Source organism: Odontesthes bonariensis, chromosome 4 (assembly GCF_027942865.1).
Source record: "Odontesthes bonariensis isolate fOdoBon6 chromosome 4, fOdoBon6.hap1, whole genome shotgun sequence".
NCBI lineage: Eukaryota > Metazoa > Chordata > Actinopteri > Atheriniformes > Atherinopsidae > Odontesthes > Odontesthes bonariensis.
Window position 1 is genome coordinate 40264419 of NC_134509.1, and position 25529 is coordinate 40289947.

Below are 25529 nucleotides of genomic sequence, written 5' to 3' on the forward strand. Positions count from 1 at the left end.
CATAAAATACCTGTCTGCGATATTTGTAGAGTATTCGACGACCAGTGCCTAGATGAGAAACTCTGAGGAGCTGGAGACAGAGAAAGCCATGAATGATGATACAAATTACATCAGATTACTGGTCACTGATCAGAATTAACTAACACTCAACAATGTCTTATGATATGTTATGAAACAGCAAACAGTGGTGTGAAAGTCATTTATAAGTTATTTATAAAAAAGACAAAAATGTTTAAATTCATAAAAAAAAAAACATCAGTTCCAATGTTATTGCACACATTATATAAAGCAACACACCTGTCCATCCTCAGAGTAGTCCACAGTAACGGAGGCATTGCTTTCTGGGGGAGTGTATATGTTTCTATAGTATCCTATGGATCTGATGGTCTGCATGGTGTGTCGAGCTACGCTGGGCATGGTAACTGCAGACAGACGGTTCCCTGAGTCATAGTCAAATATGTACTGATGTTGGCTATGCAGCAGCAACACCATGGACTGTTAAAGAGAAGACAGAAGACAGCTACATTTATAACAGACCATTTGTGCAGCTAAAGACATTAAGCAGAGATGGAAAACAACACAATTTTTCCATCTGAAAGGAAGAATATACAGTCAGCAGTCATGGTAAAAATAAAGTACACTCTTGTTCAGTTCTAATAGATTACATATTGGGACATAATCTAGAAAAACTTTACTAACCAGGTCAGGTTTAATCAAATTCAGTTTTTTTATGTACCAACAATGCACAACAAGTCATCTTAAGGAAATTTAATGAGAAAATAGACAAGTTTAATGGAATTTAATTAGAGCCCAACTGAATTAAGTTGTTATCAAATACAATGTAATTCAGTCACAATGCAAGTCAGTCGAATTAATCAGAATAAAACACAACTCATTATAACCCATTACAATTTTAATCATATCATGCCAACTGATAATATGTTGCCTAATAAAAGAAAAACAAAAGAATCATACATTTTCTATTTATTCCAGTTATCCGTACAGAGCATGTATGGTGTGGTGGAAAAAAAAAAGACTTTTCACCGGAAAAGACCCACAGTGAAATCCGACCTTTATATGAATGAATTGGATTATTTTGAAAATAATTATGATTTCAATGAATTGAATTCCAATTGGCTTGAATTGGACTAGGCACTTAAGTGCCTTGAGATGACATTTGTTGTAATTTGGCACTATATAAATAAAACTGAATTGAATTGAATTGCTGCGATGGACTGGCGGCCTGTCCAGGGTGTACCCCGCCTCTCGCCCATTGACTACTGGGATAGGCTCCAGCCCCCCCCCCCCGCGACCCGACCGACGGATTCAGCGGTATAGATAATGGATGGATGGATGGGTTGAATTGAATTGACTCAGAAAGGGCAGCCCCCTCAAATTGTTGCTCAGAGGTCAGATACATTTATTTAAGAACATCTCACTTAAGGTTCTGCCAATCAAGTTCCGGTCTGGACTTTGACTGGACTATTGCAACAACTTGATTTTTAAGATTTTTTAGCCATTGTGTTGCAGATTTGCTGGTGTGGCCAAACTTAAGCTCACATTTTAGTCAAGATTACTTTGGTAAATCTAGGAGTTTATGGTTGAGTCAATAAAAGTCCCATGGTACTGCAACTGCAAAAAAAGCCCAAGTCATTGCACCTTCATCACCATGTTGGTGTCAGTTGGTATGAGGCCTTTGCACTGATATGCTGGGTTGAGTTTTCACCAACCACGGTGCTGCACATTTTGGCCCAGCAGCTCGACTTTGGTCGTGTCTGTTCATAGGACATTGTTCAGATGCCATTTGCAAACCTGATTCTTGCTGCCATAGTCTTTTTAGAGAGAGGAGGCTTTTCTTGGAAATCCTATAAACCAAGCTATATTTGTTCAGTCTTTTCAGAGTGCTGTAATAATCTTTGACATTTAACATGCTAACTGAGGATATGTCTACATGCTAGTAAACATATTCAGGGTTTGGGTATTATGCATCGCGGACAAAGAAATGAATCTGGCATTTCTTATGCATTCTCCCACGTCCTATAGCTCCAGCTTGGTGAAGTTAAAAATGTGCCCAATGTCTGCATATTGTTTGCATTTCAAACCATGTGTTTGAAGGGCAAACAGCTATGACTATTACCAATTATAAAACTGTATTTAGCTGCAGGAGACTGAAAGATGTCATTACAACCTTGAGAATAAAATGAGAATAACTCAGATGAAATCTCAATTTAGTCGGACCAGGCCTAGACATCTACAGAACTTCCACTTTTAGGCTCAATGTGGTCAATTTTAGGCTAACTGTCTACAGACCAGTAAACAATCTTTTAAACGTCCTTTTAACCAGTGCTTAGTGGGGTGCCACATGGCAAAATAGGAATATGCACCCCAACCTTAAAATGTCAATTCATAAAATGTTTGCACAATACATTGAATTAATTTGTACACCTTATAGTGTACTCAAGCGGGCATGTGCTCACATTCTCCCATTTGCTTAATGCTTTGCAAACTTGCTTTATGGGTGGAATAAACTAACAAAAAGAAAGCCTGTCAGATACATTGTTATACTAATTGAAGCTCCCTTTCAATACCAATTCACATTTCTATGTGAAAAAGAACAGCATTCCAGACCTGGTTGGTTAAACAATCTGGTCTGCAACAATATTTTTGGTGTAATGCATATGACACAATATAAACTACAATTTACAAGGTGTCAATGTTACTTAAATGGCCCATAGATTTTTCCCTTGGTCTTTAGGGGAACACTTTTGTTGAAAGGGTTGGAAGTGTTAGAAGACCTAGTTTGGCTTTCCTTCTGTCAGGATACACTGGCCCTCATTTATCAAGCCGTCGTAGAAAGCATCGTTGATATGAGCGGAGAACTCGTCGTACGCAGAGGCTCAAGTGAGATTTACAGAACATGTGTACCACACCAATCCCATCGTAAGACCGAGCGGCTGTTGATAAATCCGGCGGCTGAAATCCATCGTAATGATCCTAACCACGCCTTCTACAAAAGGCCGCACCTCTAGAATTTGCGACAGGATAGACGAAAGGCGGCAGAGAAACGCTGTCAGCTGTCAACAGCGTTGTCGATGTAAATCGCAGACCGGACGAGTTATGTATTTTCCCCTACTGTGATGGTCAATAAAATGTGATAAACTCCAGATTAAATGAAATCTAAAATTGAACGATGTTTTACTTTTTCTCCAATAAGATCAGGAAGAAGTGGTCCGATATGCAGCTCTCCGACGCAGCATGTCACAAACGGGGGGGGGAGCTCCGATCCAGGTTTGGATTTGAGTGCCTTGGAGGAGAGGGTGGCTGGCCTGATCGGAGCTACGTCTTTGCGTATGCGCAGTGTTAAAGCGCCTCTCCTGTACGGCTCATAAGCCACTCATCATTTTCCCGAGAAATCCTGCCGGTCCCGGAACACTCTCTCGCGCCTGATGCGCGCGTTCAGGTCCTCTAAAGGCTCTAGCATGGTTGCCGCGTCTGCTAGCGCGAGCGGTGTTGATGACGTCACGATTTTGTGCCCGCCATGTATAGTGGCGCAAGCAGCGCAAGTCGATGCGCCAGTAGTTGCAATTTTCTCCGTCACAGAAGTGGCGCTGCTACGTGAAGGTTACCACTACTCTACAACCACTAAAGTGGAGAAGAAAACAATGCCGCTGTCAAGAGCAAGAATACTGTAATTAATGATACTGCTGCAGTTTTCGGATCATTTTAATTTTTTAATTCAGTTAATAGAGGTGAAGGTTTGAAGGACCCCGGCATCAACAGAGTCTCTGCCCTCTTCTTTGCCTTAACGTATCTGTCCCGTAGCTTCTTCCACACATTCTTACAGAACTCTCCCTCTTTCCCCAAAGTTCTGCCCATCACTGTCAGCTAGTTTGGGGAGTTTACGTGCTCCCTGTGCTGTTTCACTGCAGTGTCGTACAGCTGCCTGTACAAACGCACCTCCTGACTGAGCCGGTCTCACATCGGTCCATCCGGTTCATTGTTCTCGGCGCAGCCAAGTTACAAAAATCGACTGGTGCACGACAACGCGCTGCGCCGTCTTTTCAAGGGAAGCGCCAGGCCTGAAACGTCATTTTGACGTCACGGTGCGACACCGCCGTGACAGACGCGGCAACCATGCTACCGCCTTAACAAAGCCAGATCTGCCATCGTTTCGCCATTACCGCGCCGCTAGAATCACTTCTTAAATAGGCGGTTGAATAATGAGCCATCACTCTTCCAATTACGGAGTTGTACTTGTTTAATTTTTTTATTTATTTAATTTGCGTTTATGTTCATATTTATGTTGAAGTCAAATAAAACATGGGGCTTCTTTGAAGTGATAAGTCTGTAATTTTAACCTAGGGATTTGTTGCGACTCATGAGGCACGCACTAGTGACGCTGCTGTTTATGTATGCTATTGCAGTCACCGCAAGTCAAAATGGAAAAGTGCGCACACGGCCTTAGACCTGTCGTGGCGATTTCATCTTTCCTGCGCTCACGATGGATTTGATAAATGCCAACCTTTGCGCAGAAAAGAACGTACACACGACCTACGCATGTTTTTCGTCTTACGCAAGTTTGATAAATGAGGGCCAATGTCTTTATACTGTGAAGTGTCAGTCATCTCAAACTACTAGACAATCTGATCTTTTTGTCATGATAAAAAAACAAAACATAACAAAAATATACTGCTGTTTTTGGTGTGTCTGTTTGAGTTGAATGTGAAAACAGATTATTTTCAGAAAAAAAGTTGATTATTTATTTATTAGTCATGAATGCCACCTTAGAAGACAATGAGAAATACAAGCCTGTTAATCAAACATTTTGCACTTCATTTCCATATCCTGTCAGCTCAGTGGAGTGAGTGGATGATTACTGCATCCAGACAATGGAAATACATTACAGTTCAGCACTTTCAGGGAAGTAAACTTTTGTGGATAGACAAAGCAATGCAACTGTTTTGAGCAAAGAGTACTGAGGAGCCATACCAGGTTTTCTCATGTGTATTTTAACCCATGAAGAGCTATCCACATCCCCTGTGCTGTGACCCTCTGCCAAAAAATCCCTTGCACAAAAAACATGAATTCGAAAAATTTGACTTTTTGTTTATTACTCTCAATGTACTGTTCATTTCTTTTTGGAGGGCATTTAATCTTTCTCTGTAAGATGTCTTGGGAATTCTGAAATGGAACACTGTACTTTCATCTTTTTCATTTATGATTGAAGATTGTCATTTAAGAGATGCTTGGTAACATCCAACCATCATTAATTCATAAACACAATTAATCGGGTGACAAGTCTGATAAACTAGAGTGTCCTAGTGCAAATTTGCAATTGCAAATTCAGTGCAGCCATACACTGTTACTTACTATTTACACTCTGTGTTGCAATTCCTGCAATTCTTGAAGTAGATTGGGCTTACAAGCAGAATTGTAAATATCTTAACTGGTTTGAATGTTTATGTGGACTTGAGCTGTGAAGACTGTCCAATATGAAGGCCATGGCTCATCCTCCAAGCGAAATGACATTAGTTCTGTCCCAAGCCCTTTCACATGTCTGACTATCCCTGTAAAAAGACACTGAAATGCTCGTAGGTGCTGTGATTATGATTATGTATGATTGGGTGAAAATGCAGCAAATACAGTATTGTGCAAAGGTCTTACACTGGTCCTCATTTCTTTACACAATTCCGGGAAAACAGGTTGTAGGTGCAGTGATTTATTGAAACATGTGCAGACATCAATGGAAATATGATATATGAGGCAAAAAATAGAGCATACAAAATTCTAACTAGCTTGAAAGTCAATGTTTGGACACCTATGGACACCTATGGACACCTATGGACACTTATGGACACCTCTATTCTTCAACAAAGCCTGAATCTTGCTAGGCAAGCTTTCTTTTTATACATCAGTGAATCAGCAACCCCGAGCTCTTCAAATTTTTACATTCCAAAAACCACAGGCTGAGGAGGGGGAGTGGGAGCTATCTTTAAATCAGGTTTACTTATCAGTCCAAGGCTCAACATCAGTTGTGGCTCTTATGAGTGCCTGACTCTCAGTTTTGTGGAAATCACAACACCCCTCCAACTTGTTGTGTATTCTCCACCTGGCACCTTTTCTCAGCTCAAATAAAGTCATTGCAATGGGTGACTTTAACATTGATGCAGACTTGGAAAAGTAAACCCTAAATACATTTAATTCTATGTAATGCTCAATTGGCTTTTCCTAAAATGTACGCAGTGTAGACTATTGCATCAAACCATTTTATTACCTTTGAGATTGGACTGATTGACCTAAAAGCATCTGAGGAAAATATATTAAACCAAATTTAACGAATCAATTTCAGTATGTTGGCAGGTGCCATAAATTGATTATGGTAAATGGACTGGACATGTATGGCGATTTTCTTGTCTAGTTGACCACATTAAGCACATTAACACTACATGCCACATTCACCCATACACTCATATAGCACGTCTTAGGCAGTGCTTCACTATGGGTTCATACACATTCATTCACAGATGGACGCATCGGTAGGCAACATGGACGCTTCAACACGTGGCCCGGGGAGTCAAACCACTGATTAGTAGGTGACTGCTCTTTCCCCCTGAGCTACAGCCGCTCAGTTTAGCTTGTCGACACAGCTAAAGCCTCAAAGTATACAATATTTAACAGTGTTGTCCCCTGAAAAAAAAGGTAATTAGTCAGAAATGAGTCTTTAATTAGTCTTGGTTTAATTCACAGCTGTGTACTGTAGGCAGTTTCATTTAGAGTGTCTGGACAGATAGCGGGGGCTGAACAGGATGAAGGGGGTATGGAAAATGAATGGATAAATGGAAAAACAGATTAAAAAAAAGGTAATTTGTGTTGGAAAGTGTAGTAGAGAAGGAGGGGTTGAAATTTCCAGAAAAATCCCGATGAATGTGTTGAGATTTTGAGTTTGATAACATAGATGAACTCACTCTTTAGATAATATGGACGTAAAGTCACAGCTCGCAGCTCAGTGTCCTGGGTACACATCTTGTCCTTCACATTAACATGTCTAGGACTGCAACATCTGTTGTTAATAAGCACATTGGTTTTGACATTGCTCCTGATGTCTCTGTTGACACATATTGTCTTAAACCTGGGTAGGGAGGCGTACAGTATGTGCTCCTGCAGCAACATCTCAGTGAAACACAATACTGCATTCTCAATATGCCTTCTGTGTCCTTCTGAGCTTTCCAAGCTTGTCTGTTTTATTTGTTAGTGATCTGACATTCTCCAGCAGTATGGAGGAGCGACCCAGCCTGAACGCCTGTTCCTCTGCCTGACATCTACGGCCCTTTCTCTTCAAATCGCCAGGGATTTGTGGTCTGTTTTAAAGCTTCAATTGGCATTTAGAAAGCTCAATCAGCTGTTTTTTTTTTGTAAATAACTCTTGAATTGGCATGGTAACTCATCATAACAAATCTTGAAGTGTCAGAAATATGAGGGAATACACTCAAGCAGAACAGCTTTCAAAAATCAATGTTTTGCAGACATAAACTCATTATAAATCTAAAAAATACAAAAAGATCGCAACTTGCTGCCACTTTAATCTGGCGCATTATAGAATAACTTGACAGTGAACGAAGAATACTTTGTTCAGTGCAGAAATTAACACAAAAAAGATGAGCAGAAGGTTCCTTGTATACAATGCATATTGTTGATTTCAACTGCCAGTATTTGATCATGGTCTCAATAAGTCTTGTCTTGGTTTTTCTTGTCAGTTATGACAATCTGATGTAGAGTGTTGGCATTTTGTTGGTTCTCATGAGAACATTTGAATGTTGTTTTAGTTTAAAAAACAAAGAAAAATAAAATAGCTTTTTAAGGTGGTTCACGCTTAAATAGCTTCTACAAACACTTTACATGTGCTTCTTATTCACCCATTCTCACAGTGCTTCTCACTCGCATTAATCACTCGCACTGACAGACATATCAGGGGCAGTGTGGGGCTCAGTGTGGGGGGCTCAGTGTGGGGGGCTCAGTGTGGGCTGCTCAGTGTGGGCTCAGTGTGGGGCTCAGTGTCTGGCCCAATGCCACTTTGACATCTGGATCCACTGGGGACTGAAGTGCTGACTTTCAGATTGAAAGACAGCCACTCTACCAGCTGAGCCCTGCCTGTCCTGTTTTCAATGCTGCACCAGTATCGAGCCACATCGACTTGTGATGTCATCAGCCAGGAAAAATGTTAGCATGTGGCGTGAACAAGGCCTTACAGATAAGGCCACTTGAAGCGATACATTGTTTATTCTTTACTTTGTTATGTATGCATGTAGGCAATATTGAGAAACTGAATATTCAGCATTCATGGCTTAATCAATCTCTCATAAAGAAATATACACATTGGTCACACTTTTAATGTCCCTCTGGGCTTCATTTAAACATACCTATGATAGTCTTGGAGAGAGCCATTGGCTCAAAACAGGAAAGCACATCAACTATGAATATAAAAAAAACACGACGCAGGAAAGTTTGGACAGTGCTGTTCTTGACTGAGTGATGCAAACTGTCTAGTTTGAACATACCAATCAATTGATGTGATTATGTATAGTGATAGAGTGATAGAGACTTGTTTTTAGAAAATAACAAAGAAATGGTCCTTTATCTGAGTAAGATTTCTGTCCCAATTAGAAATGGAAAAACAGCATGGTGTACATTCAGACATGAGACTGATGTTCATCCATCCATCCATTTTCTAGGCTGGAGCCTATCCAAGCTACTATTATGTTCAGTTGCCATCAAATGAATAGAAAGCAGTGCATGTGTGAAAAAGGCCTCTACCTTATCCAGGTAAGTGTAGCTCCATATCTTTCCATCGGCAAAAACGCGAGAAATGATTCTTCCTTGATTGTCGTACTCCCACCTGTCTGTGGTAGGACCCCTCTGGAGGCCTGTCACCTGCCCCGTGCTGCATATACACATACAGTCATATTGTCTTATAACTTACTTTAGAATTTCAGAGGAACACATTACAGTGACACCTACCTGGAGTATGTCAAGTTAACAGATAGCAGCTTGCTGCTGGGAACCCAGAGCGTTGGATGTCCTTGGGTGTCATACATAATCTTCAGCAGGAACTTCCTGTGGTCATCGTAAATTTTCTCTGTTCGCATTGTACGATCATAATCCACAGAGAGTAAGTTCCGTCCATTTACCTGAAAGTGAGAGGAGGCAAATAAGCAATAGATAAAGACACTCATACTCATATCTGATCAGCTGAACCTTTAAATTCTCTTCTTTTTCTTCTTGTTCTTCTTCTTCTTCTTCTTCGTGTGAGAGGAGTGTGAGTGGAAGAGCAGAGGAAGAGTGAGAATAAAAGTGGTTTTCTAATCTTTATTCTCTATCCTTGTTTTTCTTTGTTCAATTTTTCCTTAGTTGTGTCGGTTCTGATTACTTTGTGTAGTGTGTTGTGAGTTTAATTTCGTTTTTTTTTGTCGTTTTGTTGGGTGTGCTTCCCAGCCCGCAATGGCGTCTGGCGGCTTCTCCATGCTGTCCAGGAAGCACGGCGTTACGATTGGAGCCGGCAGCTCTGGGTGTTATCGGGCACGGATGTGTGAAGTCTGCTGCCTGTATGAACAGTGCGCTGGTCCTGTTTGTGGAGAAGGTGGAGCAGGTGAACAGACTGGTGGAGACGGGCATCACAGTAAATGGGATGTTTGAGCCGGTGCTGCCACTGACGCAGCCGGCTACAAGGATCACACTGTCGAATGTGCCTCCATTCATCAGTGATGAGTTCCTGATTAAAGAGCTGTCCAGGCACAGAAAGGTGGTGTCACCGATCAGGAAGATTCTGTCGGGCTGTAAGTCCCCCCTGCTGACCGCAGGCAACTCTTCATGATCCTCAACAATAGAAACGAAGAGTTTGATTACTGCTTCCGTGTCCGTGTGGACGAGTTCGATTATATTCTGTTTGCAACATCATCCACCGTTAAATGTTTTGGTTGTGGTGAGGAGGGACATTTAATCAAGCCCCGTTCTGGCGGCGCGGCGTACGGTCGGGGCCGGTACTGCAGAGAAGGAGAAAGACACAGTTGCTGCAGGTGGGCCAGGTGCTGCAGGTGCTACAGGGGCTGCAGGTGGGCCAGGTGCTGCAGGTGCTACAGGGGCTGCAGGTAGGCCAGGTGCTGCAGGTGGGCCAGGTGCTGCAGGTGCTACAGGTGCTGCAGGTAGGCCAGGTGCTGCAGGTGGGCCAGGTGCTGCAGGTGGGCCAGGTGCTGCAGGTGGGCCAGGTGCTGCAGGTAGGCCAGGTAGCAGCTGTGTCTGACAGCAGTGAGCTGTCCCACAGCCAGCAGGCTGCTCAGGTGTATCCTGCTAAAGAACTGAAATCCTTTCTACAACAGACCAAAGGCATGAAGGGTCTAATGTTAGAGCAGCACTTCCCTGACTTGCAGGGTTTTTATAGTTCAGCCAGATACACGGTAAAACACAGAGCTGAGTCAGACCTGACGGACCAAGAAGTATTCAGATTACAGAAACAAATGATTAAAGTCAGGAAACAACTCGGCTTTTAATGATGGTGAACTCACAGCTTTTATTTCTATTTATTTCAGTGACTGTTCTTAGTCTGTGTTTTCACATCTCCTTCATCATAGATGGTTTTAAAGTAGGCAGTCTTAATGTCAATGGTGGCAGAGAGATGAAAAAAAGAGCTGTAGTGTTTGAAACGGTAAGGATGAAACACATCGATGTGTTATTTCTTCAGGAAACACACAGCGACACTGGGAATGAGGCGGAGTGGAGCAAAGAGTGGGAAGGGGAGCTGGTGTTAAGCCATAACACCACCCACAGTGGAGGAGTAGGTTTCCTGTTCTCCAGAAGTTTTACTCCAACTTCTCTGGATGTTCGGCATGTTGTGGAGGGGAGGTGCCTCTTAGTCAAGGCTCACTTTGAGCATTTTATTAATCTTTATTAGTCTTTATTAATATCTACGCTCCATACAACGGTACAGAGAGGAAACACTTCTTTGAAAACATGAACAACATTTTAAATGGCTGCGGCACGGAGGATTATTTATTCGTTGGGGGGGGATTTTAATTGTACCGTCAATGAAATTTTAGACCGAAATCATGCAGAGCCTCATCCAGTATCCCAGCATGCCTTGAGGCAGTTGGTCTCCACCCATGACCTGGTGGACGTGTGGAGAAGGATGCACATGGGCTGCAGACAGTACACATGGTCCCACGTCAGTGAGAACAGAATCTCCTCAGCTAGACTCGATCGTTTTTATGTTTTTAAGCATAGAGTTGGTGTTTTAAAACAGTGTACGATTTTACCAGTTGGTTTTACTGATCACTCTTTGGTTTTATGTCAGGTTTTTATTAGAAATATTTTACCCAAAAAAGCATATTGGAATTTTAACTCGGTTTTAGCTGTCGACAAATCTTTCAAGGAGGCTTTTAGTTTCTTTTGGAATGATTTTAGACGGAGAAAAGGCGAGTTTGTCAGTTTGAGGCAGTGGTGGGACCATGGGAAAGTTCAAATTAAACTTTTATGTCAACAGCACACGCTCAATGTCACACGTGACATCACCAGATCTGTCAGAGATCTGGAGACTGATATTGTGGATCTCGAGTGAGCAAGTGAGTCCACAGGAAATCGAGGATATATTGAAATCCTCAAGACTAAAAAGATGGCATTGGCCAACCTGCTGGACTCAAAAGTACAGGGTAAACTGGTCCGGTCCCGGGTCCAGAACATCACGGAGATGGATGCTCCGTCGAGCTACATCTTCGGGTTGGAGAAGAAGAAAGGGCAGAGCAGACAGGTTCACTCCCTGCTCTCTGAGACGGGGCAGGAGCTGACGGAGCCCGGCCTCATCAGAGAGAGGGCTGTTGGGTTTTATGCCTCATTGTTTAAAAGTGATTTTAAGGAAAATGAATAGCTGATGGAAGAGGTCTGTCCTGGACTTCCTCAGCTGTCTGAGGAGCTCAACTCCCTGCTGGACAGGCCACTGGCTCCTCAGGAGCTGCAGGCTGCTCTGCAGAGCATGCAGGGGCCAAAAGCTCCGGGCATCGATGGGCTCACAGCTGAGTTCTACAAGGCTTTCTGGGACATCTTAGCCCACCATATTTTAGATGTTTTTGATGAGAGCCTAATGTCTGGGTCACTGCCATTATCATGTCGGAGAGCCATCATTACCCTCTTGCCAAAGAAAGGCAACTTACAAGACATGAGAAACTGGCGTCCTGTCTCTCTCCTCTGCACGGACTACAAGATACTGTCCAAGGTCCTGGCCAATAAGCTGAGAGGAGCCATGGAGCAGACTCTCCACCGGGACCAGACGTACTGTGTACCCGGCAGGTCTATGGTAGATAATAGCCGCTTTCGGACAGAGTCGTTCTAAGAACGCAGTTATCAGAACTGTCCTACTCGAATTTCGTTCTGATAACTGTCCTTCCCCAGCGGAACTGTTTCAGTCTGCATTCGCACATGAGTCGGGACCAGGTCGGGACTGATGCGCCGCGCGCAGCCGTCTGCATCAGTGACGTGCTACGTTAGCCGTTTAGCGCCACATTCAACAACAAAACAAAACGAAACAAAGCCCCAAAGAAGCTAATATGGAGAGCGGGGAGGCCACCGTGTTCATGGTCTGCATGATGGTGATATTAATCATGGACGATCACATCGGGCGTCTAATATCGAGGCTGGAAGAGCTCACAGAGAGCGTCAGGAGACGATACTTTTTCATTTCATTTCATGAAAGAAGGAGAGCAGAGCGCTGCAGACAAAGGAGACAATGTGTAAGTTTAACGTATTAAACACGCGCCGGTTGTGTCCGTGTTGTATGAGTAAACATTTCAGCCGTGATAGCATGACATGGGGCGTAGCTACCAACCACCACACACCTACGTCAGATGCGTTCTATAGAACCATGAAAAGACCCGACCTCGGAGAAGGAGCTGAAATAGTTATAGGAACTAAGGGAGATAGCCCCGAGTTCCTGTATGTCCGAACACAGGAGAAAACGGCCCCGCGGATTAAAAGGTTATTAGAACTGCCAAAGGTTCCTACAGTCTGAAAGAGGCTAATATCTACCTCATTTGGGATGTTTTGGAGGTCTCCAGTTCATTAGGCTTAAACACTGGATTGATCTCATTAGATCAAGAAAAGGCTTTTGACCACGTTGAACACGACTTCCTCTGGAAGGTCATGGGGAGGTTTGGCTTCAGCGCTGGTTTTATAGCCAAGATCAAGGTGTTGTACAGTGACATTGAGAGTGTGCTGAAGGTTAATGGTGGCCTGTGTGCTCCTTTTAGGGTGCATAGAGGCGTCCGGCAGGGCTGTGCCCTGTCCGGGATGCTCTATGTGCTCTCCCTGGAACCCCTCCTACACATGATACGTTCGTCTGTCCGAGGCCTGTTTTTACCTGTTTTTAACAGCAGTGTTGTTTTATCGGTTTACGCTGATGATGTTGTTGTTTTTATTAAAGACCAACAGGATGTGTGTGTTTTAGACTCTATCATTGAGAAGTTTTCTGTAGTGTCTGCTGCGAGGGTGAACTGGAGGAAGAGCGAGGCCCTGGCTGTTGGCGAGTGGCGTGAAGGCCTCCCTGTTCTCCCTCAAAGCCTGACCTGGAAAAGGGAAGGCTTAAAATATCTGAGTATTTATTTAGGGAGCAACATCATTTAAAAAAAAAAATTGGGATAATATTAATGAGAAAGTGGAAAACAAACTGGCTAAGTGGAGGTGGCTCCGCTCACAAATGTCTTTCAGAAGGAGGGTCCTGGTTTTAAATAATCAGGTAGCCTCTATATTGTGGCACCGGTTAGCCTGTCTGGACCCTCCACCAGGACTCAGATTCAGGCTAAGATTATCAACTTCTTCTGGGATAAGTTTCATTGGGTACCTCAGTCTGTGTTGTTTTTATCCAGAGATGAGGGGGGCCAGGGTCTGGTCCACCTGGCCAGTAGGACAGCCACCTTCAGGTTCCAGTTCTTTCAAAGATATTTGACTGGACCGGAGGATCTGGTGTGGAGGGACGTGGCCAGCTGCATACTCAGGCGTGTTAACAACCTGGGGCTGGATGCTGCTCTGTTTTTTACCGATTTTAATTCTCTTAAGTTAAGTGGGTTGCCTCCTTCTTATCAGGGTGCTTTTAAGTCCTGGGCACTGTTTAAAGTTAAAAGAAGTGAGAAGTGTGACTCTCTGTACTGGCTGTTAAAGGAGCCTTTAATCTGTGGTGCCGAGCTCTGGACTCCGTTTTGGGGGCGCGCTCTCTCCGACTGATGGAGAGGTGCCTGGAGCTGTGGAGGGAGAGGCTGACAGAGAAGGAGAGAGGCCTTCTCCTTAGATACAGCAGGGGAGAGGCGGAACCTGACCCCAGAGACTTGTACCCAGAAATCCACCTGAGGCCTGGGTTCGCAGAGCTCAGCGGAGAAGTTGAGCCTGCACACGGCCAATAAAAAGACATTATACATGAACTGTGTTAAAACTGTCCACAAGACGGGCCTGTGCAATAGAGCGGAGTGTGTGTGGATCGGGAGGCTGGGTGGGCTGAGCCCACAATGGAGAATTCTATACAAACCTCCTCTGAAAAAGTGAATTGGAGATCTCCAGTGGAGAATTTTACATGGCGCCATTGCGACCAACGCCTTTTTATCTGTTTTTAATCACAGTGTTTTAAACGAGTGCCCTTTCTGCAGACTGTCCGAAAACATCTTTCATGTTTTTACTGAGTGCAGGAGATTGGCAGGTTTTTTTAAACGTTTTTAGTCTGTTTGGTGTTATGTTTACAGCGCCTGTCTTCATTTGCGGAGTTAGGTATAGAAAGAAAAGTGTCAACTCCTAAATTTTTTAATTGGCGAAGCGAAAATGTCAATATACCTGACTCGTAGGGACAAACTACAGGGAGGGCCGACCCTTGACACTGTGACTCTGTGGAAGTACAACGTGAAAGCCAGATGGAAGCTGGAGTTTTGCTTCCACAGAGTCACAGGAAAAGTGGATGTTTTTGCACAGCAGTGGGCCTATGAGGAGCTCTTGTGCCAAGTAGCTCATGGAGAATTAAAATTTGCATCCTTCTTAAATTAATTTGTTGACTGAGCTGTTGTTGACTCTGTGATGTTTTATACTAACTGGAAATAAAGTGCTGTTCAAAAATAAAAAAAAATCTTCTTCTTATTATTATCATACTGTAGTTCTCTTTATTGGCTCCTTGTGAAATTCAGAATAGAAAAGCTCTTAATGACCGAGCTCCATCATATCTTAAAGATCTCATAGTTCGATATTTTCCCAACTGAGCACTTCGTTCCCAAACTGCAGGTTTACTTGAGGTTTCCAGAGTTTCTAAAAGTAGAATGGGAGGCAGAGCCTTCAGTTATCAGGCCCCTCTCTGTGGAACCAGCTGCCAGTTTGGCTTCAGGAAGCAGACACCCTCTTTAACTTTAAGACCAGGCTTAAAACTTTCCTTTTTGATAAAGCTTATAGTTAGGGATGGCTCAGGTGATCCTGAAACATCCCATAGTTAAGCTGCTATAGGCCTAGACTGCTGGAGGCCTCATCTGTCACACCTTTCCTCACTTTACTCTCTTTTTTCTCATATGATATTATGTACATGTGACATTATTGTGGTCATTAACTTGTGTTTCCCTGTTCCAACAGATATCCTTTGAATGGTGTTACAGTGTTTGTTGTCCCCTCTTTTCTGTCTTCTCAAACCCCAGCTGGTGGAGGCGGATGGCCACCCTTCCTGGTTCTGGTTCTGCCAGAGGTTTCTTCCTGTTCAAAGGGAGTCGTTTCTCTCCACAGTCGCCTCAGGCACGCTCAGGACGGGAGATTGGACTGAAGACAAGTTTCGGTGCAATCTGTTGGTTTCCTTAGCTAGGAAACTGTTTTTGAATTGGCTCTATATGAATGAATTGGACTAATTACCTCCGCCAAGGAGGTTATGTGATCGCCCGAGTTTGTCTGTTGCTTTGTCTGGATGTTTGTCTGGATGTTCGTCTGTTCGTGCTGCAATCTTGCGAGGTGGCGCGACCTCCACAAGGTGGCGCGACCTCAAGGTGCCAAAGCCAAACAGAGCCAAAGCCAGACAGAATGCATATTGCGCGGATTTGCTGTAATTAGCACAACAAAAGATTGCAACGGCAAGCCAGTGTGCATAACTGCATATAGCGTAATGAGAACGGCGAACACTGCTTCCCGACAGAACACTGCTTCCCGACAAAACATTATAATAATAATAATATTAATAATAATTAATAACGGCGAACACTGCTGTTCAATAATGAATAGGGAGAAGGGAATGCCTCTTCTGCTGACAGCGCCAAAGAACAAGTAGCCCACATCAGGAACGTATGTCCATACATGGCTCGCTATCCACAGGTAGGTTGGCAGTTGGCGGAGGTCTGCACTCTCTGAGTGCATTTCTAGTTTTTAATGTAATGAACTGGATTTGATTGGATTATGATCACAGTGAATTGGATTCTAAATTGGCTTGAATTGGATTGTATCATTGAGATGACATTTGTTGTGATGTGGCGCTACATAAATAAAACTGAATTGTGAACTTCTCCTCTCACAAAAACCCTTTAATAACCAAAGCTCCGAGGTACCTTGAGAGTCTCATTGTACAATATAGAATGTATGGTAACAGAGCAGGCCCATCTGTAATTCCTACAGTACCTAAATGTGGTGACCTGATCAACTCATTTCCTGTGAAGAGGGCTCCCAGCTTAGGTTTGAGAGGTAGACACTCTACTTTTAAGGTTAGACTTAAAACTTTCCTATTTGAGATATTCTCAACCATTCCTCACTTAAGCTGCCATAAGCCCAGAATGTTGAGGTATTTACCATGACGCACTGAGCACCTTGTCTGCTTTCTTTCTTCTGATTTCCCACGCATTTGCAGGCTATAGATGCATATAATAAGCCTTTTGTCTTTATTTCCCATTACTGGAGCTTTTTCTCTCACAGTACCTTCCTTCAGGCATCTCTGGCTCCGCAGATGCATGTTTCTGATTCGTGCTTACTGGTCTGCCCTTTGTCTATTGTATCTACACATATAAGACTAAAAATAGTGATATTTAGGGAAACACCCTATAACCCCAGAAGTGCAACATACAAAAACATATAAATAGAGAAACCAGTTGGACAAAGAAGACTGCTGTATCCTGGGAGCCCAGCTTCCATCAGATGAGAAGTCTGCATTCTCTCATGTAGCAGTAAGTAAAAAATGATTGAATCATAAGACCAATTCATTCAAAATGTCCCCTACATTTATTAAAACAAGTATTTGGATTGATCAAGGCTCAGGGAATTTGAATTACTGCATTAATGGGATGTGTATCTGACAGGCTTCTCTCTGATTTGTCTCAGCTCTAGGTTAATGGTGAATAAGAAAAGCAATGATTCTGTACGAGGTTGTCAATGCATATTAAACTTAGGCAAACTTTGGCAAAATAGAAAAGAACAGAATGGAATACAAGCCATTATTGTCAGTGTATGTCATAAAAAATACTACAAAATTAGATGTGCAGGAAGTAGGAAGGAGGATGAGATTGAAACCAGGGTGGGAAAAGTCTTCTACTTTTCCTTGGCACATTACATTATGGCACGGACACGTTTAATTTCTATTTTATATGCATGCAAGTCATTGTAATCTTTTTTCCATTTTCTGTCAACTGTTTTGTATTTGGAAAGCTCCAGCTGCAGAGCACTCACCCTCAGCTTTCTCCCAAACACAGTAACCTTTCCTCGTGTCTGCTCCTTTCTGAACCTCCATTCCACCAGGTTCTGACCATTCTCTCCTGGCAAGGTCATGTTGCGCCGGGCAACAGTAGGGTTAGCAGCACCTAAAAATGGATAGAAAACAATGACATGAAACCCAAGAGAAAGAATATGGAAAGGAAAACCTAACAAAAATATGGAAGATTTCAAACATCACATTACTGGACGACTGTTAAAAATATACAAAAATACATAAATATGAAGATTCAATTCAATTCAATTAAACATTTATTTAGCACATTAAAACAACCTCAGCTGACCAAAGTGCTTCACAACAGCAACTGCATCACAAGAGAGTCATCAATAAAAGCAATAAGAATGACTTCATCACAGATAAAAATAAAATTTGAGATAAAATTAGCAATATAATAACAATAACAGTAACAATATAATGTATGTGTACATGTCTGTGTGGATTCTGACAATTTATACAAGCCATCAGACTCGCAGAAGTTACATTTATCCTCAACCCCATATTTACTACTTCATTACAAGACTGGCATTGTATGGGATTTATTGGTTCAATTAAAACCATGTAATGCCCTTCATATGTAATTTTACATTGACAGCATTTATGTTGCACTTATCTGCACGTACTGAAGAGTTATCAGCAGTAAAGGGGCCCCACAGGGGACTGTTCTATTTCTGTCCCAAGGGACTCATTCAGCCATGATGCACCACTGAACGCCACAGAAAATCATTTCTGCCTTTGCCAATCAAGCTATATAACTATATAACTTTTTATAGTTATTTATTATGGATTTATAGTTGTATAATTGTACTGTTTTTGATGTGGGTAGAAGTATTCTTAATATTACTACTGTTTTATATCTCCAATGGAGCACTGTAGCAAAATAATTCCCCCTTTGAAATGAATAAAGTATATATCTAACTGGCTAAGAGTTTATATCCTACATCAAGCACTATGACTCAAGCATTGAAGATTGAAAGTGATTTGTTGGCTTCTATAGCTAGTCATAATTCATAAATACTGTCGTTCTGAATTGGACTGTATTGAAATGAACTGGAACGAAATGGAAGTGGACTTGAGTTGGACTTGAATAGGAATGAATTGTTTTTAATTCTATTACGACTGGACAAAGCTGTGTTTGATCTAACTTGAATTAAACCGTTTTTTTTAATAAAGTGCCCTCAGATTACTTTTGTTATGAACTGGTGCTATGCATAACAAAACTGAATTGAGTTATGAGCACGACTTGTGTTTTCCTTGTTGTAAATGTTTCTTTTTCTGCTGGAGTTTGGTTGCAACAAATGTAGCATTGTGACCACTGCAAATTTGGTATAATTATGCAATAAAAACGAATAAAAGCAGGTGTTTGAAAATTTAATTATTTAAAAATAAAAGTTAATTATGATCATTTTCTTTACAAAAATGAATGCAAATCAGTGGCTATAAAATGTATAATAATGTACAAGATAGAATGAAGAAGAGCATTCAACATGTAAAATATGGCTTAAGAGATTAGAATATAAAAGGCATGTGTCAAACTAATTTGCTAAATTGAAAACACAAAAACAACTAATGAAGAATAATTATGACAATGACACACCACTATGACCCTATTCAGAAATAGCCCTATCAGAGGTTGTACATCGAACGGCAAAAAGCTGAGCTGGTTTGTCAGAAAAAGGGGAAAAACATGTGAAACAAAACATATTGGATAAAAAAAACTCTCAGTATACCTTGTGCATCCACTGCATATAAATATACCGTACAACTACAGATAAACTGATTTAACTATCGATGTAAACTGCAATATAATCATTTTGACATTAAACTACTTTCAGGAAAATCTGCTCAAAACATACCTGCCAGTATATGGGGCTCTGTTTGGTAGTGTGTGTCCATCCCATTGGCATAGATGACCCTGAGTGAGTGGTCATTACCAACTTGGTAGCTGTTACGAAGCTGGTCTATTTGAGATAGACAGACGGCAGAGAAACACATACAATGAATTAACCATATCATTGTATCCCAACATTCAAGGCATTTTTATTTAAACACACAATTTCAATTCTGACTTGAACTAAATGTGGAACAGAGAAAAAGAGACAGGATATTGAGAAAGTGCAGGAAAGACATGAGATAATGTAAGGCGTGAAGCAGCACAATGAGTTTTTGGGGGGAGTGCTTTAACATGCTAATAGAGAATAAAGCCAGTATCAGCATTTACAAACTATTTCAAATGGATTCCCCTTCAGCTCCCATTGGATTGATAGCTGTGTGTGTGCATGCAGGACATAGAAAGAGAATGTCTAGACAACCGAACATTTCAATCGATCCTATTTCTGATATAAAATCAGCTGATTTCCGAAAACACTAAAATAACAGAATGCAATTGCAATGAATTAATTGCAGTTGACATTGTACTGGTGTCAGATAGACACATATGTTAGCACAAACACACACTCATGCATAAACACACAGGCTCATGCACACCTGTGCACACACACGCACGCACACACGCACGCACGCACGCACACACACACACACACACGCGCACACACTTGTGTAATTATTTTACCTTGCACCAGAGTGTAGAAGGAGTCTATTGATGACAAATTGGTTGTTATGGAAACATCTTCATCCCTCCCTGATGTCTCAATGTCCACTGCAACAGCTCCTGATGACATGTCACCATGGAGATTGGTTACCACACCAGTGGGGAAGGTCACATTAGTCAGACGACCCTCGCTGTCATAGCTTCAAGGATAGAAAGAATGCAAAAGAGTTAAGCAACAGGACATAAGCTAATGTAATACCCTTTATGTGTACTAGTAAACAAAACTTGAATGTGCATAAATGTACATATGAATACACACAGCACAAATGGAAGCACAGCACAGAAATTCAGTATGGAATCAGTTTAATTAAACAATGTAAATTTAAAGAAAATGTTATCAAATAATTGTAATGCAATAATATTCTGCCAGAACAGTTAAAAATGAATTTAATTGTATCAACAAATTAAATAGAATTATTGGTATAGTTTAGAAAACAATTTGGAACACATGAGTACATGTCCTCCCATCCATCACAGTCATACATATTACATACATGCATTCACATATGGACATTTTAATGCTGCTCACTCATAGAATGTCGTCCAGCCAATTTGGATGCTCTTTGTCGCCAGCAAACCACTGTTGCCATGGTATGTAAACAAGACCAATTCCTGACCTTGAGCTGTTAGAGTCTTCAGACCTCCGTTAGTCCCAATGGTCAGCCAGATTACCTATACATATACACACACAAAAAACACACGTCACCCCTCTGTTCATTGAGCTCCACTGGCTACCCTTAGCCGCCCGGATCAAATTCAAGTCACTGATGTTAGCCTACAGAGTCCTTAACGGAACGGCTCCCATCTACTTGAATGCTCTCGCAAAGGCTTACGTCACAACTCGGTCACTCCGGTCGTCACAGGATTGTCGTCTAGCAGTGCCTACACCACGCTGAAGACAATCCAGACTCTGTTCATGTGTCGTTCCACGATGGTGGAATGACATACCGAGCGCTATCAGAACAAGCGCGTCCCTGAATATCTTCAAGAAACACTTGAAGACCCAGCTCTTCAGAGAGCATCTCCTATCCTAGCACTTACCCGGTACTTCCCTACTCCCTCTACTTCACTTTACCTTTCTGTACCTCCCTCTATGCCTGCACTCTATCTCTACACTGTCCCCCCTGTCACCTCTGACAGAGCCTGACTCGTCGATTCCTTCTATGTAGCTTATTGTTAGCTTTGACGTTAGCTGTAATGTTATATCCTCATTTGTAAGTCGCTTTGGATAAAAGCGTCTGCTGAATGCATAAACATAAACACACAGAGCCACTGGCAGGCAATCAGGGCTTGATATCACATTCTTCTGGTACTGTACCATACCAAAATGTTTATATTGCTCACACTTGTTGAAAGCAGCTGAAATGTGCTTTCAGCACCATTTCTGCATACGTCACCTTTTGTGAGGATTACCAGTTAAAAATACAATCAACTTACGCAATATTAGTTTTAACAACGAAGATATGGCTCAATACCAAACGCTTAGGAAACAAGTGAGGAAAGAACTGAAAAAAAGCCAAAGTGAGTTAAGCCTGATTTACAGTTGTCCGGGAAAGGCTACGGGGACGCTCTCCGTTGCTTGCGTGCGTCGGCCAACATTCCTATCTATCCGTCGAGCAGACGGAGACTCGCGGAGACCGCAAGGGTTGTGATTGGTCGGCTAACAACATCATTTTCCGGAATCACTTTTCTGGTTTAGCTCCTTCCTCTCAGAACAACAACACCGCCATTTCTGAAAGAGTTTACTGTGTGCCAGTCAACATTTGGTCAAAATTATTTGCATTTCAACATCAACAAGCTCCAACTCCAACAACAGTCTTTCTCTCTCGGTCGCCATCGTTCACTGTGAGGAGTGGAACGGAGCCGGAAGGTGAACAATCAATCAACCACTTTCACCATAGACGTCGCGCCGCCTACTGATCGGGAGGTGAACTGCCTTGCGTATCCGACATCTCGACGGAGAACTTCTATGGACTTTTATTTTTAATCGGACGATCTCAGTGAGTGAGGGTCAATAGGGTCCTTTCTGATGTCCTCTTCTGCTTTACAGGGTCTCCCCAGTGCTGTGTTCTTTCACCACTTTTATTCATTTTATACACAAACGATTGTCGCAGCCAGTATCCACAGCATCACATTTTAAAGTTTGTCTCTCCTTAGCAGTGATGGCCCTGATCATGGGCTAGTGGTCAGGGATTTCACTGACTGGCGTAAGAGAATTTACTGCTGTCCTAATCGCTGCTGTTTACATCCCAACACGTGCTAATGCTAAGTTAGCCCTGGAGGAGCTGCATAATGCGATTAACAGCCAGCTGAATGCACACCCAGAAGGTGCTATGATCATAACAGGAGACTTTAATCATGTGGATTTAAGGACTGCAATGCCCAAACTCCGCCGCCGCGCGTGGAGAGGCATCAAAGCTCTTTCAGACTATAACAGTAACACTTCACCACCCAGCCATGACGCCACACTTCCTGATGCTCTGAACCAGTTATTCGTGCGGTTCGACAATTGGAGCTCCCACTGCACCATCAAGAGAGGAGCCTGCACTCATCCTCCAACATCACCAAGTGAGGTCCACTCTGAGGAGTATTGACAACACCAAGCAGCAGGACCAGGCAGGGTCCAAGGCCGCACACTGAAGGCATGCGCAGACCAACTAGCAGGAGTGTTGACCAACATCTTTAACCTGTCCCTGCAACAGGCTGTAGTACCCACATGCCTTAAATCTATTACAATATTCCCCGTTTCCAAGAGGCAAGCAGTCAGGTGCCTGAATGACTACAGACCAGTGGCCCTGACACCCATTGCAATGAAGTGCTGTGAGCGACTCGTCCTCTCCTACATCAGGATCAACTTCCCTGCTGATCTGTACAGCCATCGACAGAGGATGCCATCTCCATCGCACCAGACACAACACCGTCCCACCTGGAGCTTCCAAACACATATGTCAGGATGTTGTTTGTGGATTTTAGTTCAGTGGATTTTAGTTTAACACAGTGGTCCCCCATGATCTGGTAAAAAAGCTCAGCAACTTGGGCTTAGCCACCACACTTTGCTCATGGATTCTGGACTTCCTGACCAACAGGACACAAAATGCCAGCGTGGGTAACCTCCCTTCATCCACCCTCATCCTAACACTGTGGTGACGTTTGCCGATGTCACTAATGAATGAAACAGAAAAAAAGCCAGACTTCCCACCCAGTTCTTAGCGAACTTTTACAGGAGCACAATAGAGAGCATCCTCTGCCACTGTGGCACAGTGTGGTACAGCAGCTGCACTGCAGAGAACCGCAGGGACTTGGCCCGGATGGTGAAGTGAACTGGACTCCGTTTACACTAGCCGACTTCACAAGAGGGCTACAAACATCATCAAAGACCCAAAACACCCAGAGTGTTTGTCCCTCTCCCATCAGGGAAAAGACACAGGACAATTAAAACACGCACAAGCAGACTGAGAAACAGCTGTTGCCTCCCTTAAACCACCCCACCCCCACACAGTCAGACACACACGATAGAGGGTCCACTCTATGCCCAGCTGTCACAATACAAAGGGCACTACACTTACATTCAAGACGGCACCGACATTTAATGTCAGGGCAGACTGTTATGTCAGGATGTTAATAAACACCAAGGTCAGAATGCATACTGCCTTACTACCTGCACGTTTTAAACTTTTAAGACAGAATCTGTACAATATTGTTAGAATGTTTACCTTTTGCATACAATGTTTACAGTTATCTTATATTGTACAATAACATCCCACCCACATTCTATTTCATTATTCTATTCTATTCTATTCATTTTCTGTCTTATCGCTGCTGGACTCTGTGAGTTACAAACAAAATTTGTTGTACCCACAATGACAAAAAAGATTCTGATGACAAGGTGAGGTCGGGGGAAAAGGCCAGACCGATCCTGGCAGAGCCAACCACCCGCTGCATGGAGGGTTCAGATCGCTTCCATCCGGATGCAGGACAAATGATTACACTCAGCTACACAATGACTTCATGTTATTTTAATGATGTATCCTGTCATATGTGCTGTTTTCATGTTTTAACTGCTGCCTGTAAAGCTAATTGCACCTAAAGGGTAATCACAATACGTGAACTTGAATGTTCTGACACATATTTGGCCTTAAAAAAACAAACTAGTGGAAAGTCTGACTGCATATCAAAGTACATTTGTTCAACTTTGTTCAACCCCTGCTGATCTCACCTGATTGTCAGGAGAGACCACACGTACAGGCATCCTGTTGGTGTCTCTACGGATACGAAGAGTATTCCCACTGCTATCTGTCACAGCAGTAACGTCCTCCTCATTGCTAAGGGTGAAGGAATGTGAGGAGGAAAAGGACAATGTCAAAATTAGATTAAGTTTTAAGAGAAAGAGGAAAACAGTAGGTGTGCAGAAAGATTGTTTTAAATGTAAAGATCAAGAAAAAAACCCTCTCATACAAACCAACCTGTAGCTGAAGTTATACTTATAGTCTCCAGTAACCAGAGACATAGTGAACTGGTGAGTACCATTTGCATCAAACACATAGAGCTCTTCAGAGACTGGAGAAGCCACTTCATAGGAGCTGGGACCTGAAGCCAAAGAGCCTGAAGATGGACAGATGAAGTGACTGACTCAAGAGAAACTTTATTTACATCATATCTATTTCATTTTCAATATCTATGTTTTGATTTATATTGCTTTATCAAACTCATGTACTATCATCACATATCCATGACAACAAACCATGCACTGCTATACAGATGTATGCTGAAGTACTCCACTGCTAATTTTTGTAAATCATCACGCGATCAAGTATGCAGTTTTTGCGTCAAAAGTAGCATGTTTGTAGCATGATTTTATAAATGTGGGTGGACCCACTAAAACAATCACTCAATGAATAAATCCTTACCCATTGCTATTACTACTGTCACTGTCCTCAGTACTCTAAGGGCTACAATGTTTTGGAGCCTTCAGATGAGATGTTGTGGTCATGTGTTTCCATAAAGCAAAGTGGGAGCCACTCTTGAAGCCCTGATAGCAGCACCCTCAGTGAAAATTAGCATGTGAACGTGTGTGTTGTATTCCGATCAATGCTGACTGATTCACATGACATGGGAATGAATGTTGACTAAAGACTATCCCATTACACACACAAGTCAGTCAAGCTACTGATCAGTGTTTTAATACAA

At 42.4% G+C, this 25529-nt stretch overlaps 1 protein-coding gene across 3 annotated transcripts in view; it reads right to left on the reverse strand.

The window, feature by feature from the left end:
• The window catches only part of tenm3 (teneurin transmembrane protein 3), a 204043-nt gene that overhangs the window by 12264 nt on the left and 166250 nt on the right, over window positions 1-25529 (reverse strand). For all 3 annotated transcript variants that reach the window (XM_075464209.1, XM_075464208.1, XM_075464210.1), the window contains 10 exons: window positions 24806-24944; window positions 24559-24664; window positions 20872-21014; window positions 20304-20482; window positions 19588-19692; window positions 17692-17822; window positions 9016-9185; window positions 8812-8938; window positions 298-495; window positions 11-70 (listed from right to left, as the gene is read on the reverse strand). In XM_075464209.1, the coding sequence (XP_075320324.1) occupies window positions 11-70; window positions 298-495; window positions 8812-8938; window positions 9016-9185; window positions 17692-17822; window positions 19588-19692; window positions 20304-20482; window positions 20872-21014; window positions 24559-24664; window positions 24806-24944 (1358 nt within the window). The remainder of the gene's footprint in view (window positions 1-10; window positions 71-297; window positions 496-8811; window positions 8939-9015; window positions 9186-17691; window positions 17823-19587; window positions 19693-20303; window positions 20483-20871; window positions 21015-24558; window positions 24665-24805; window positions 24945-25529) is intronic.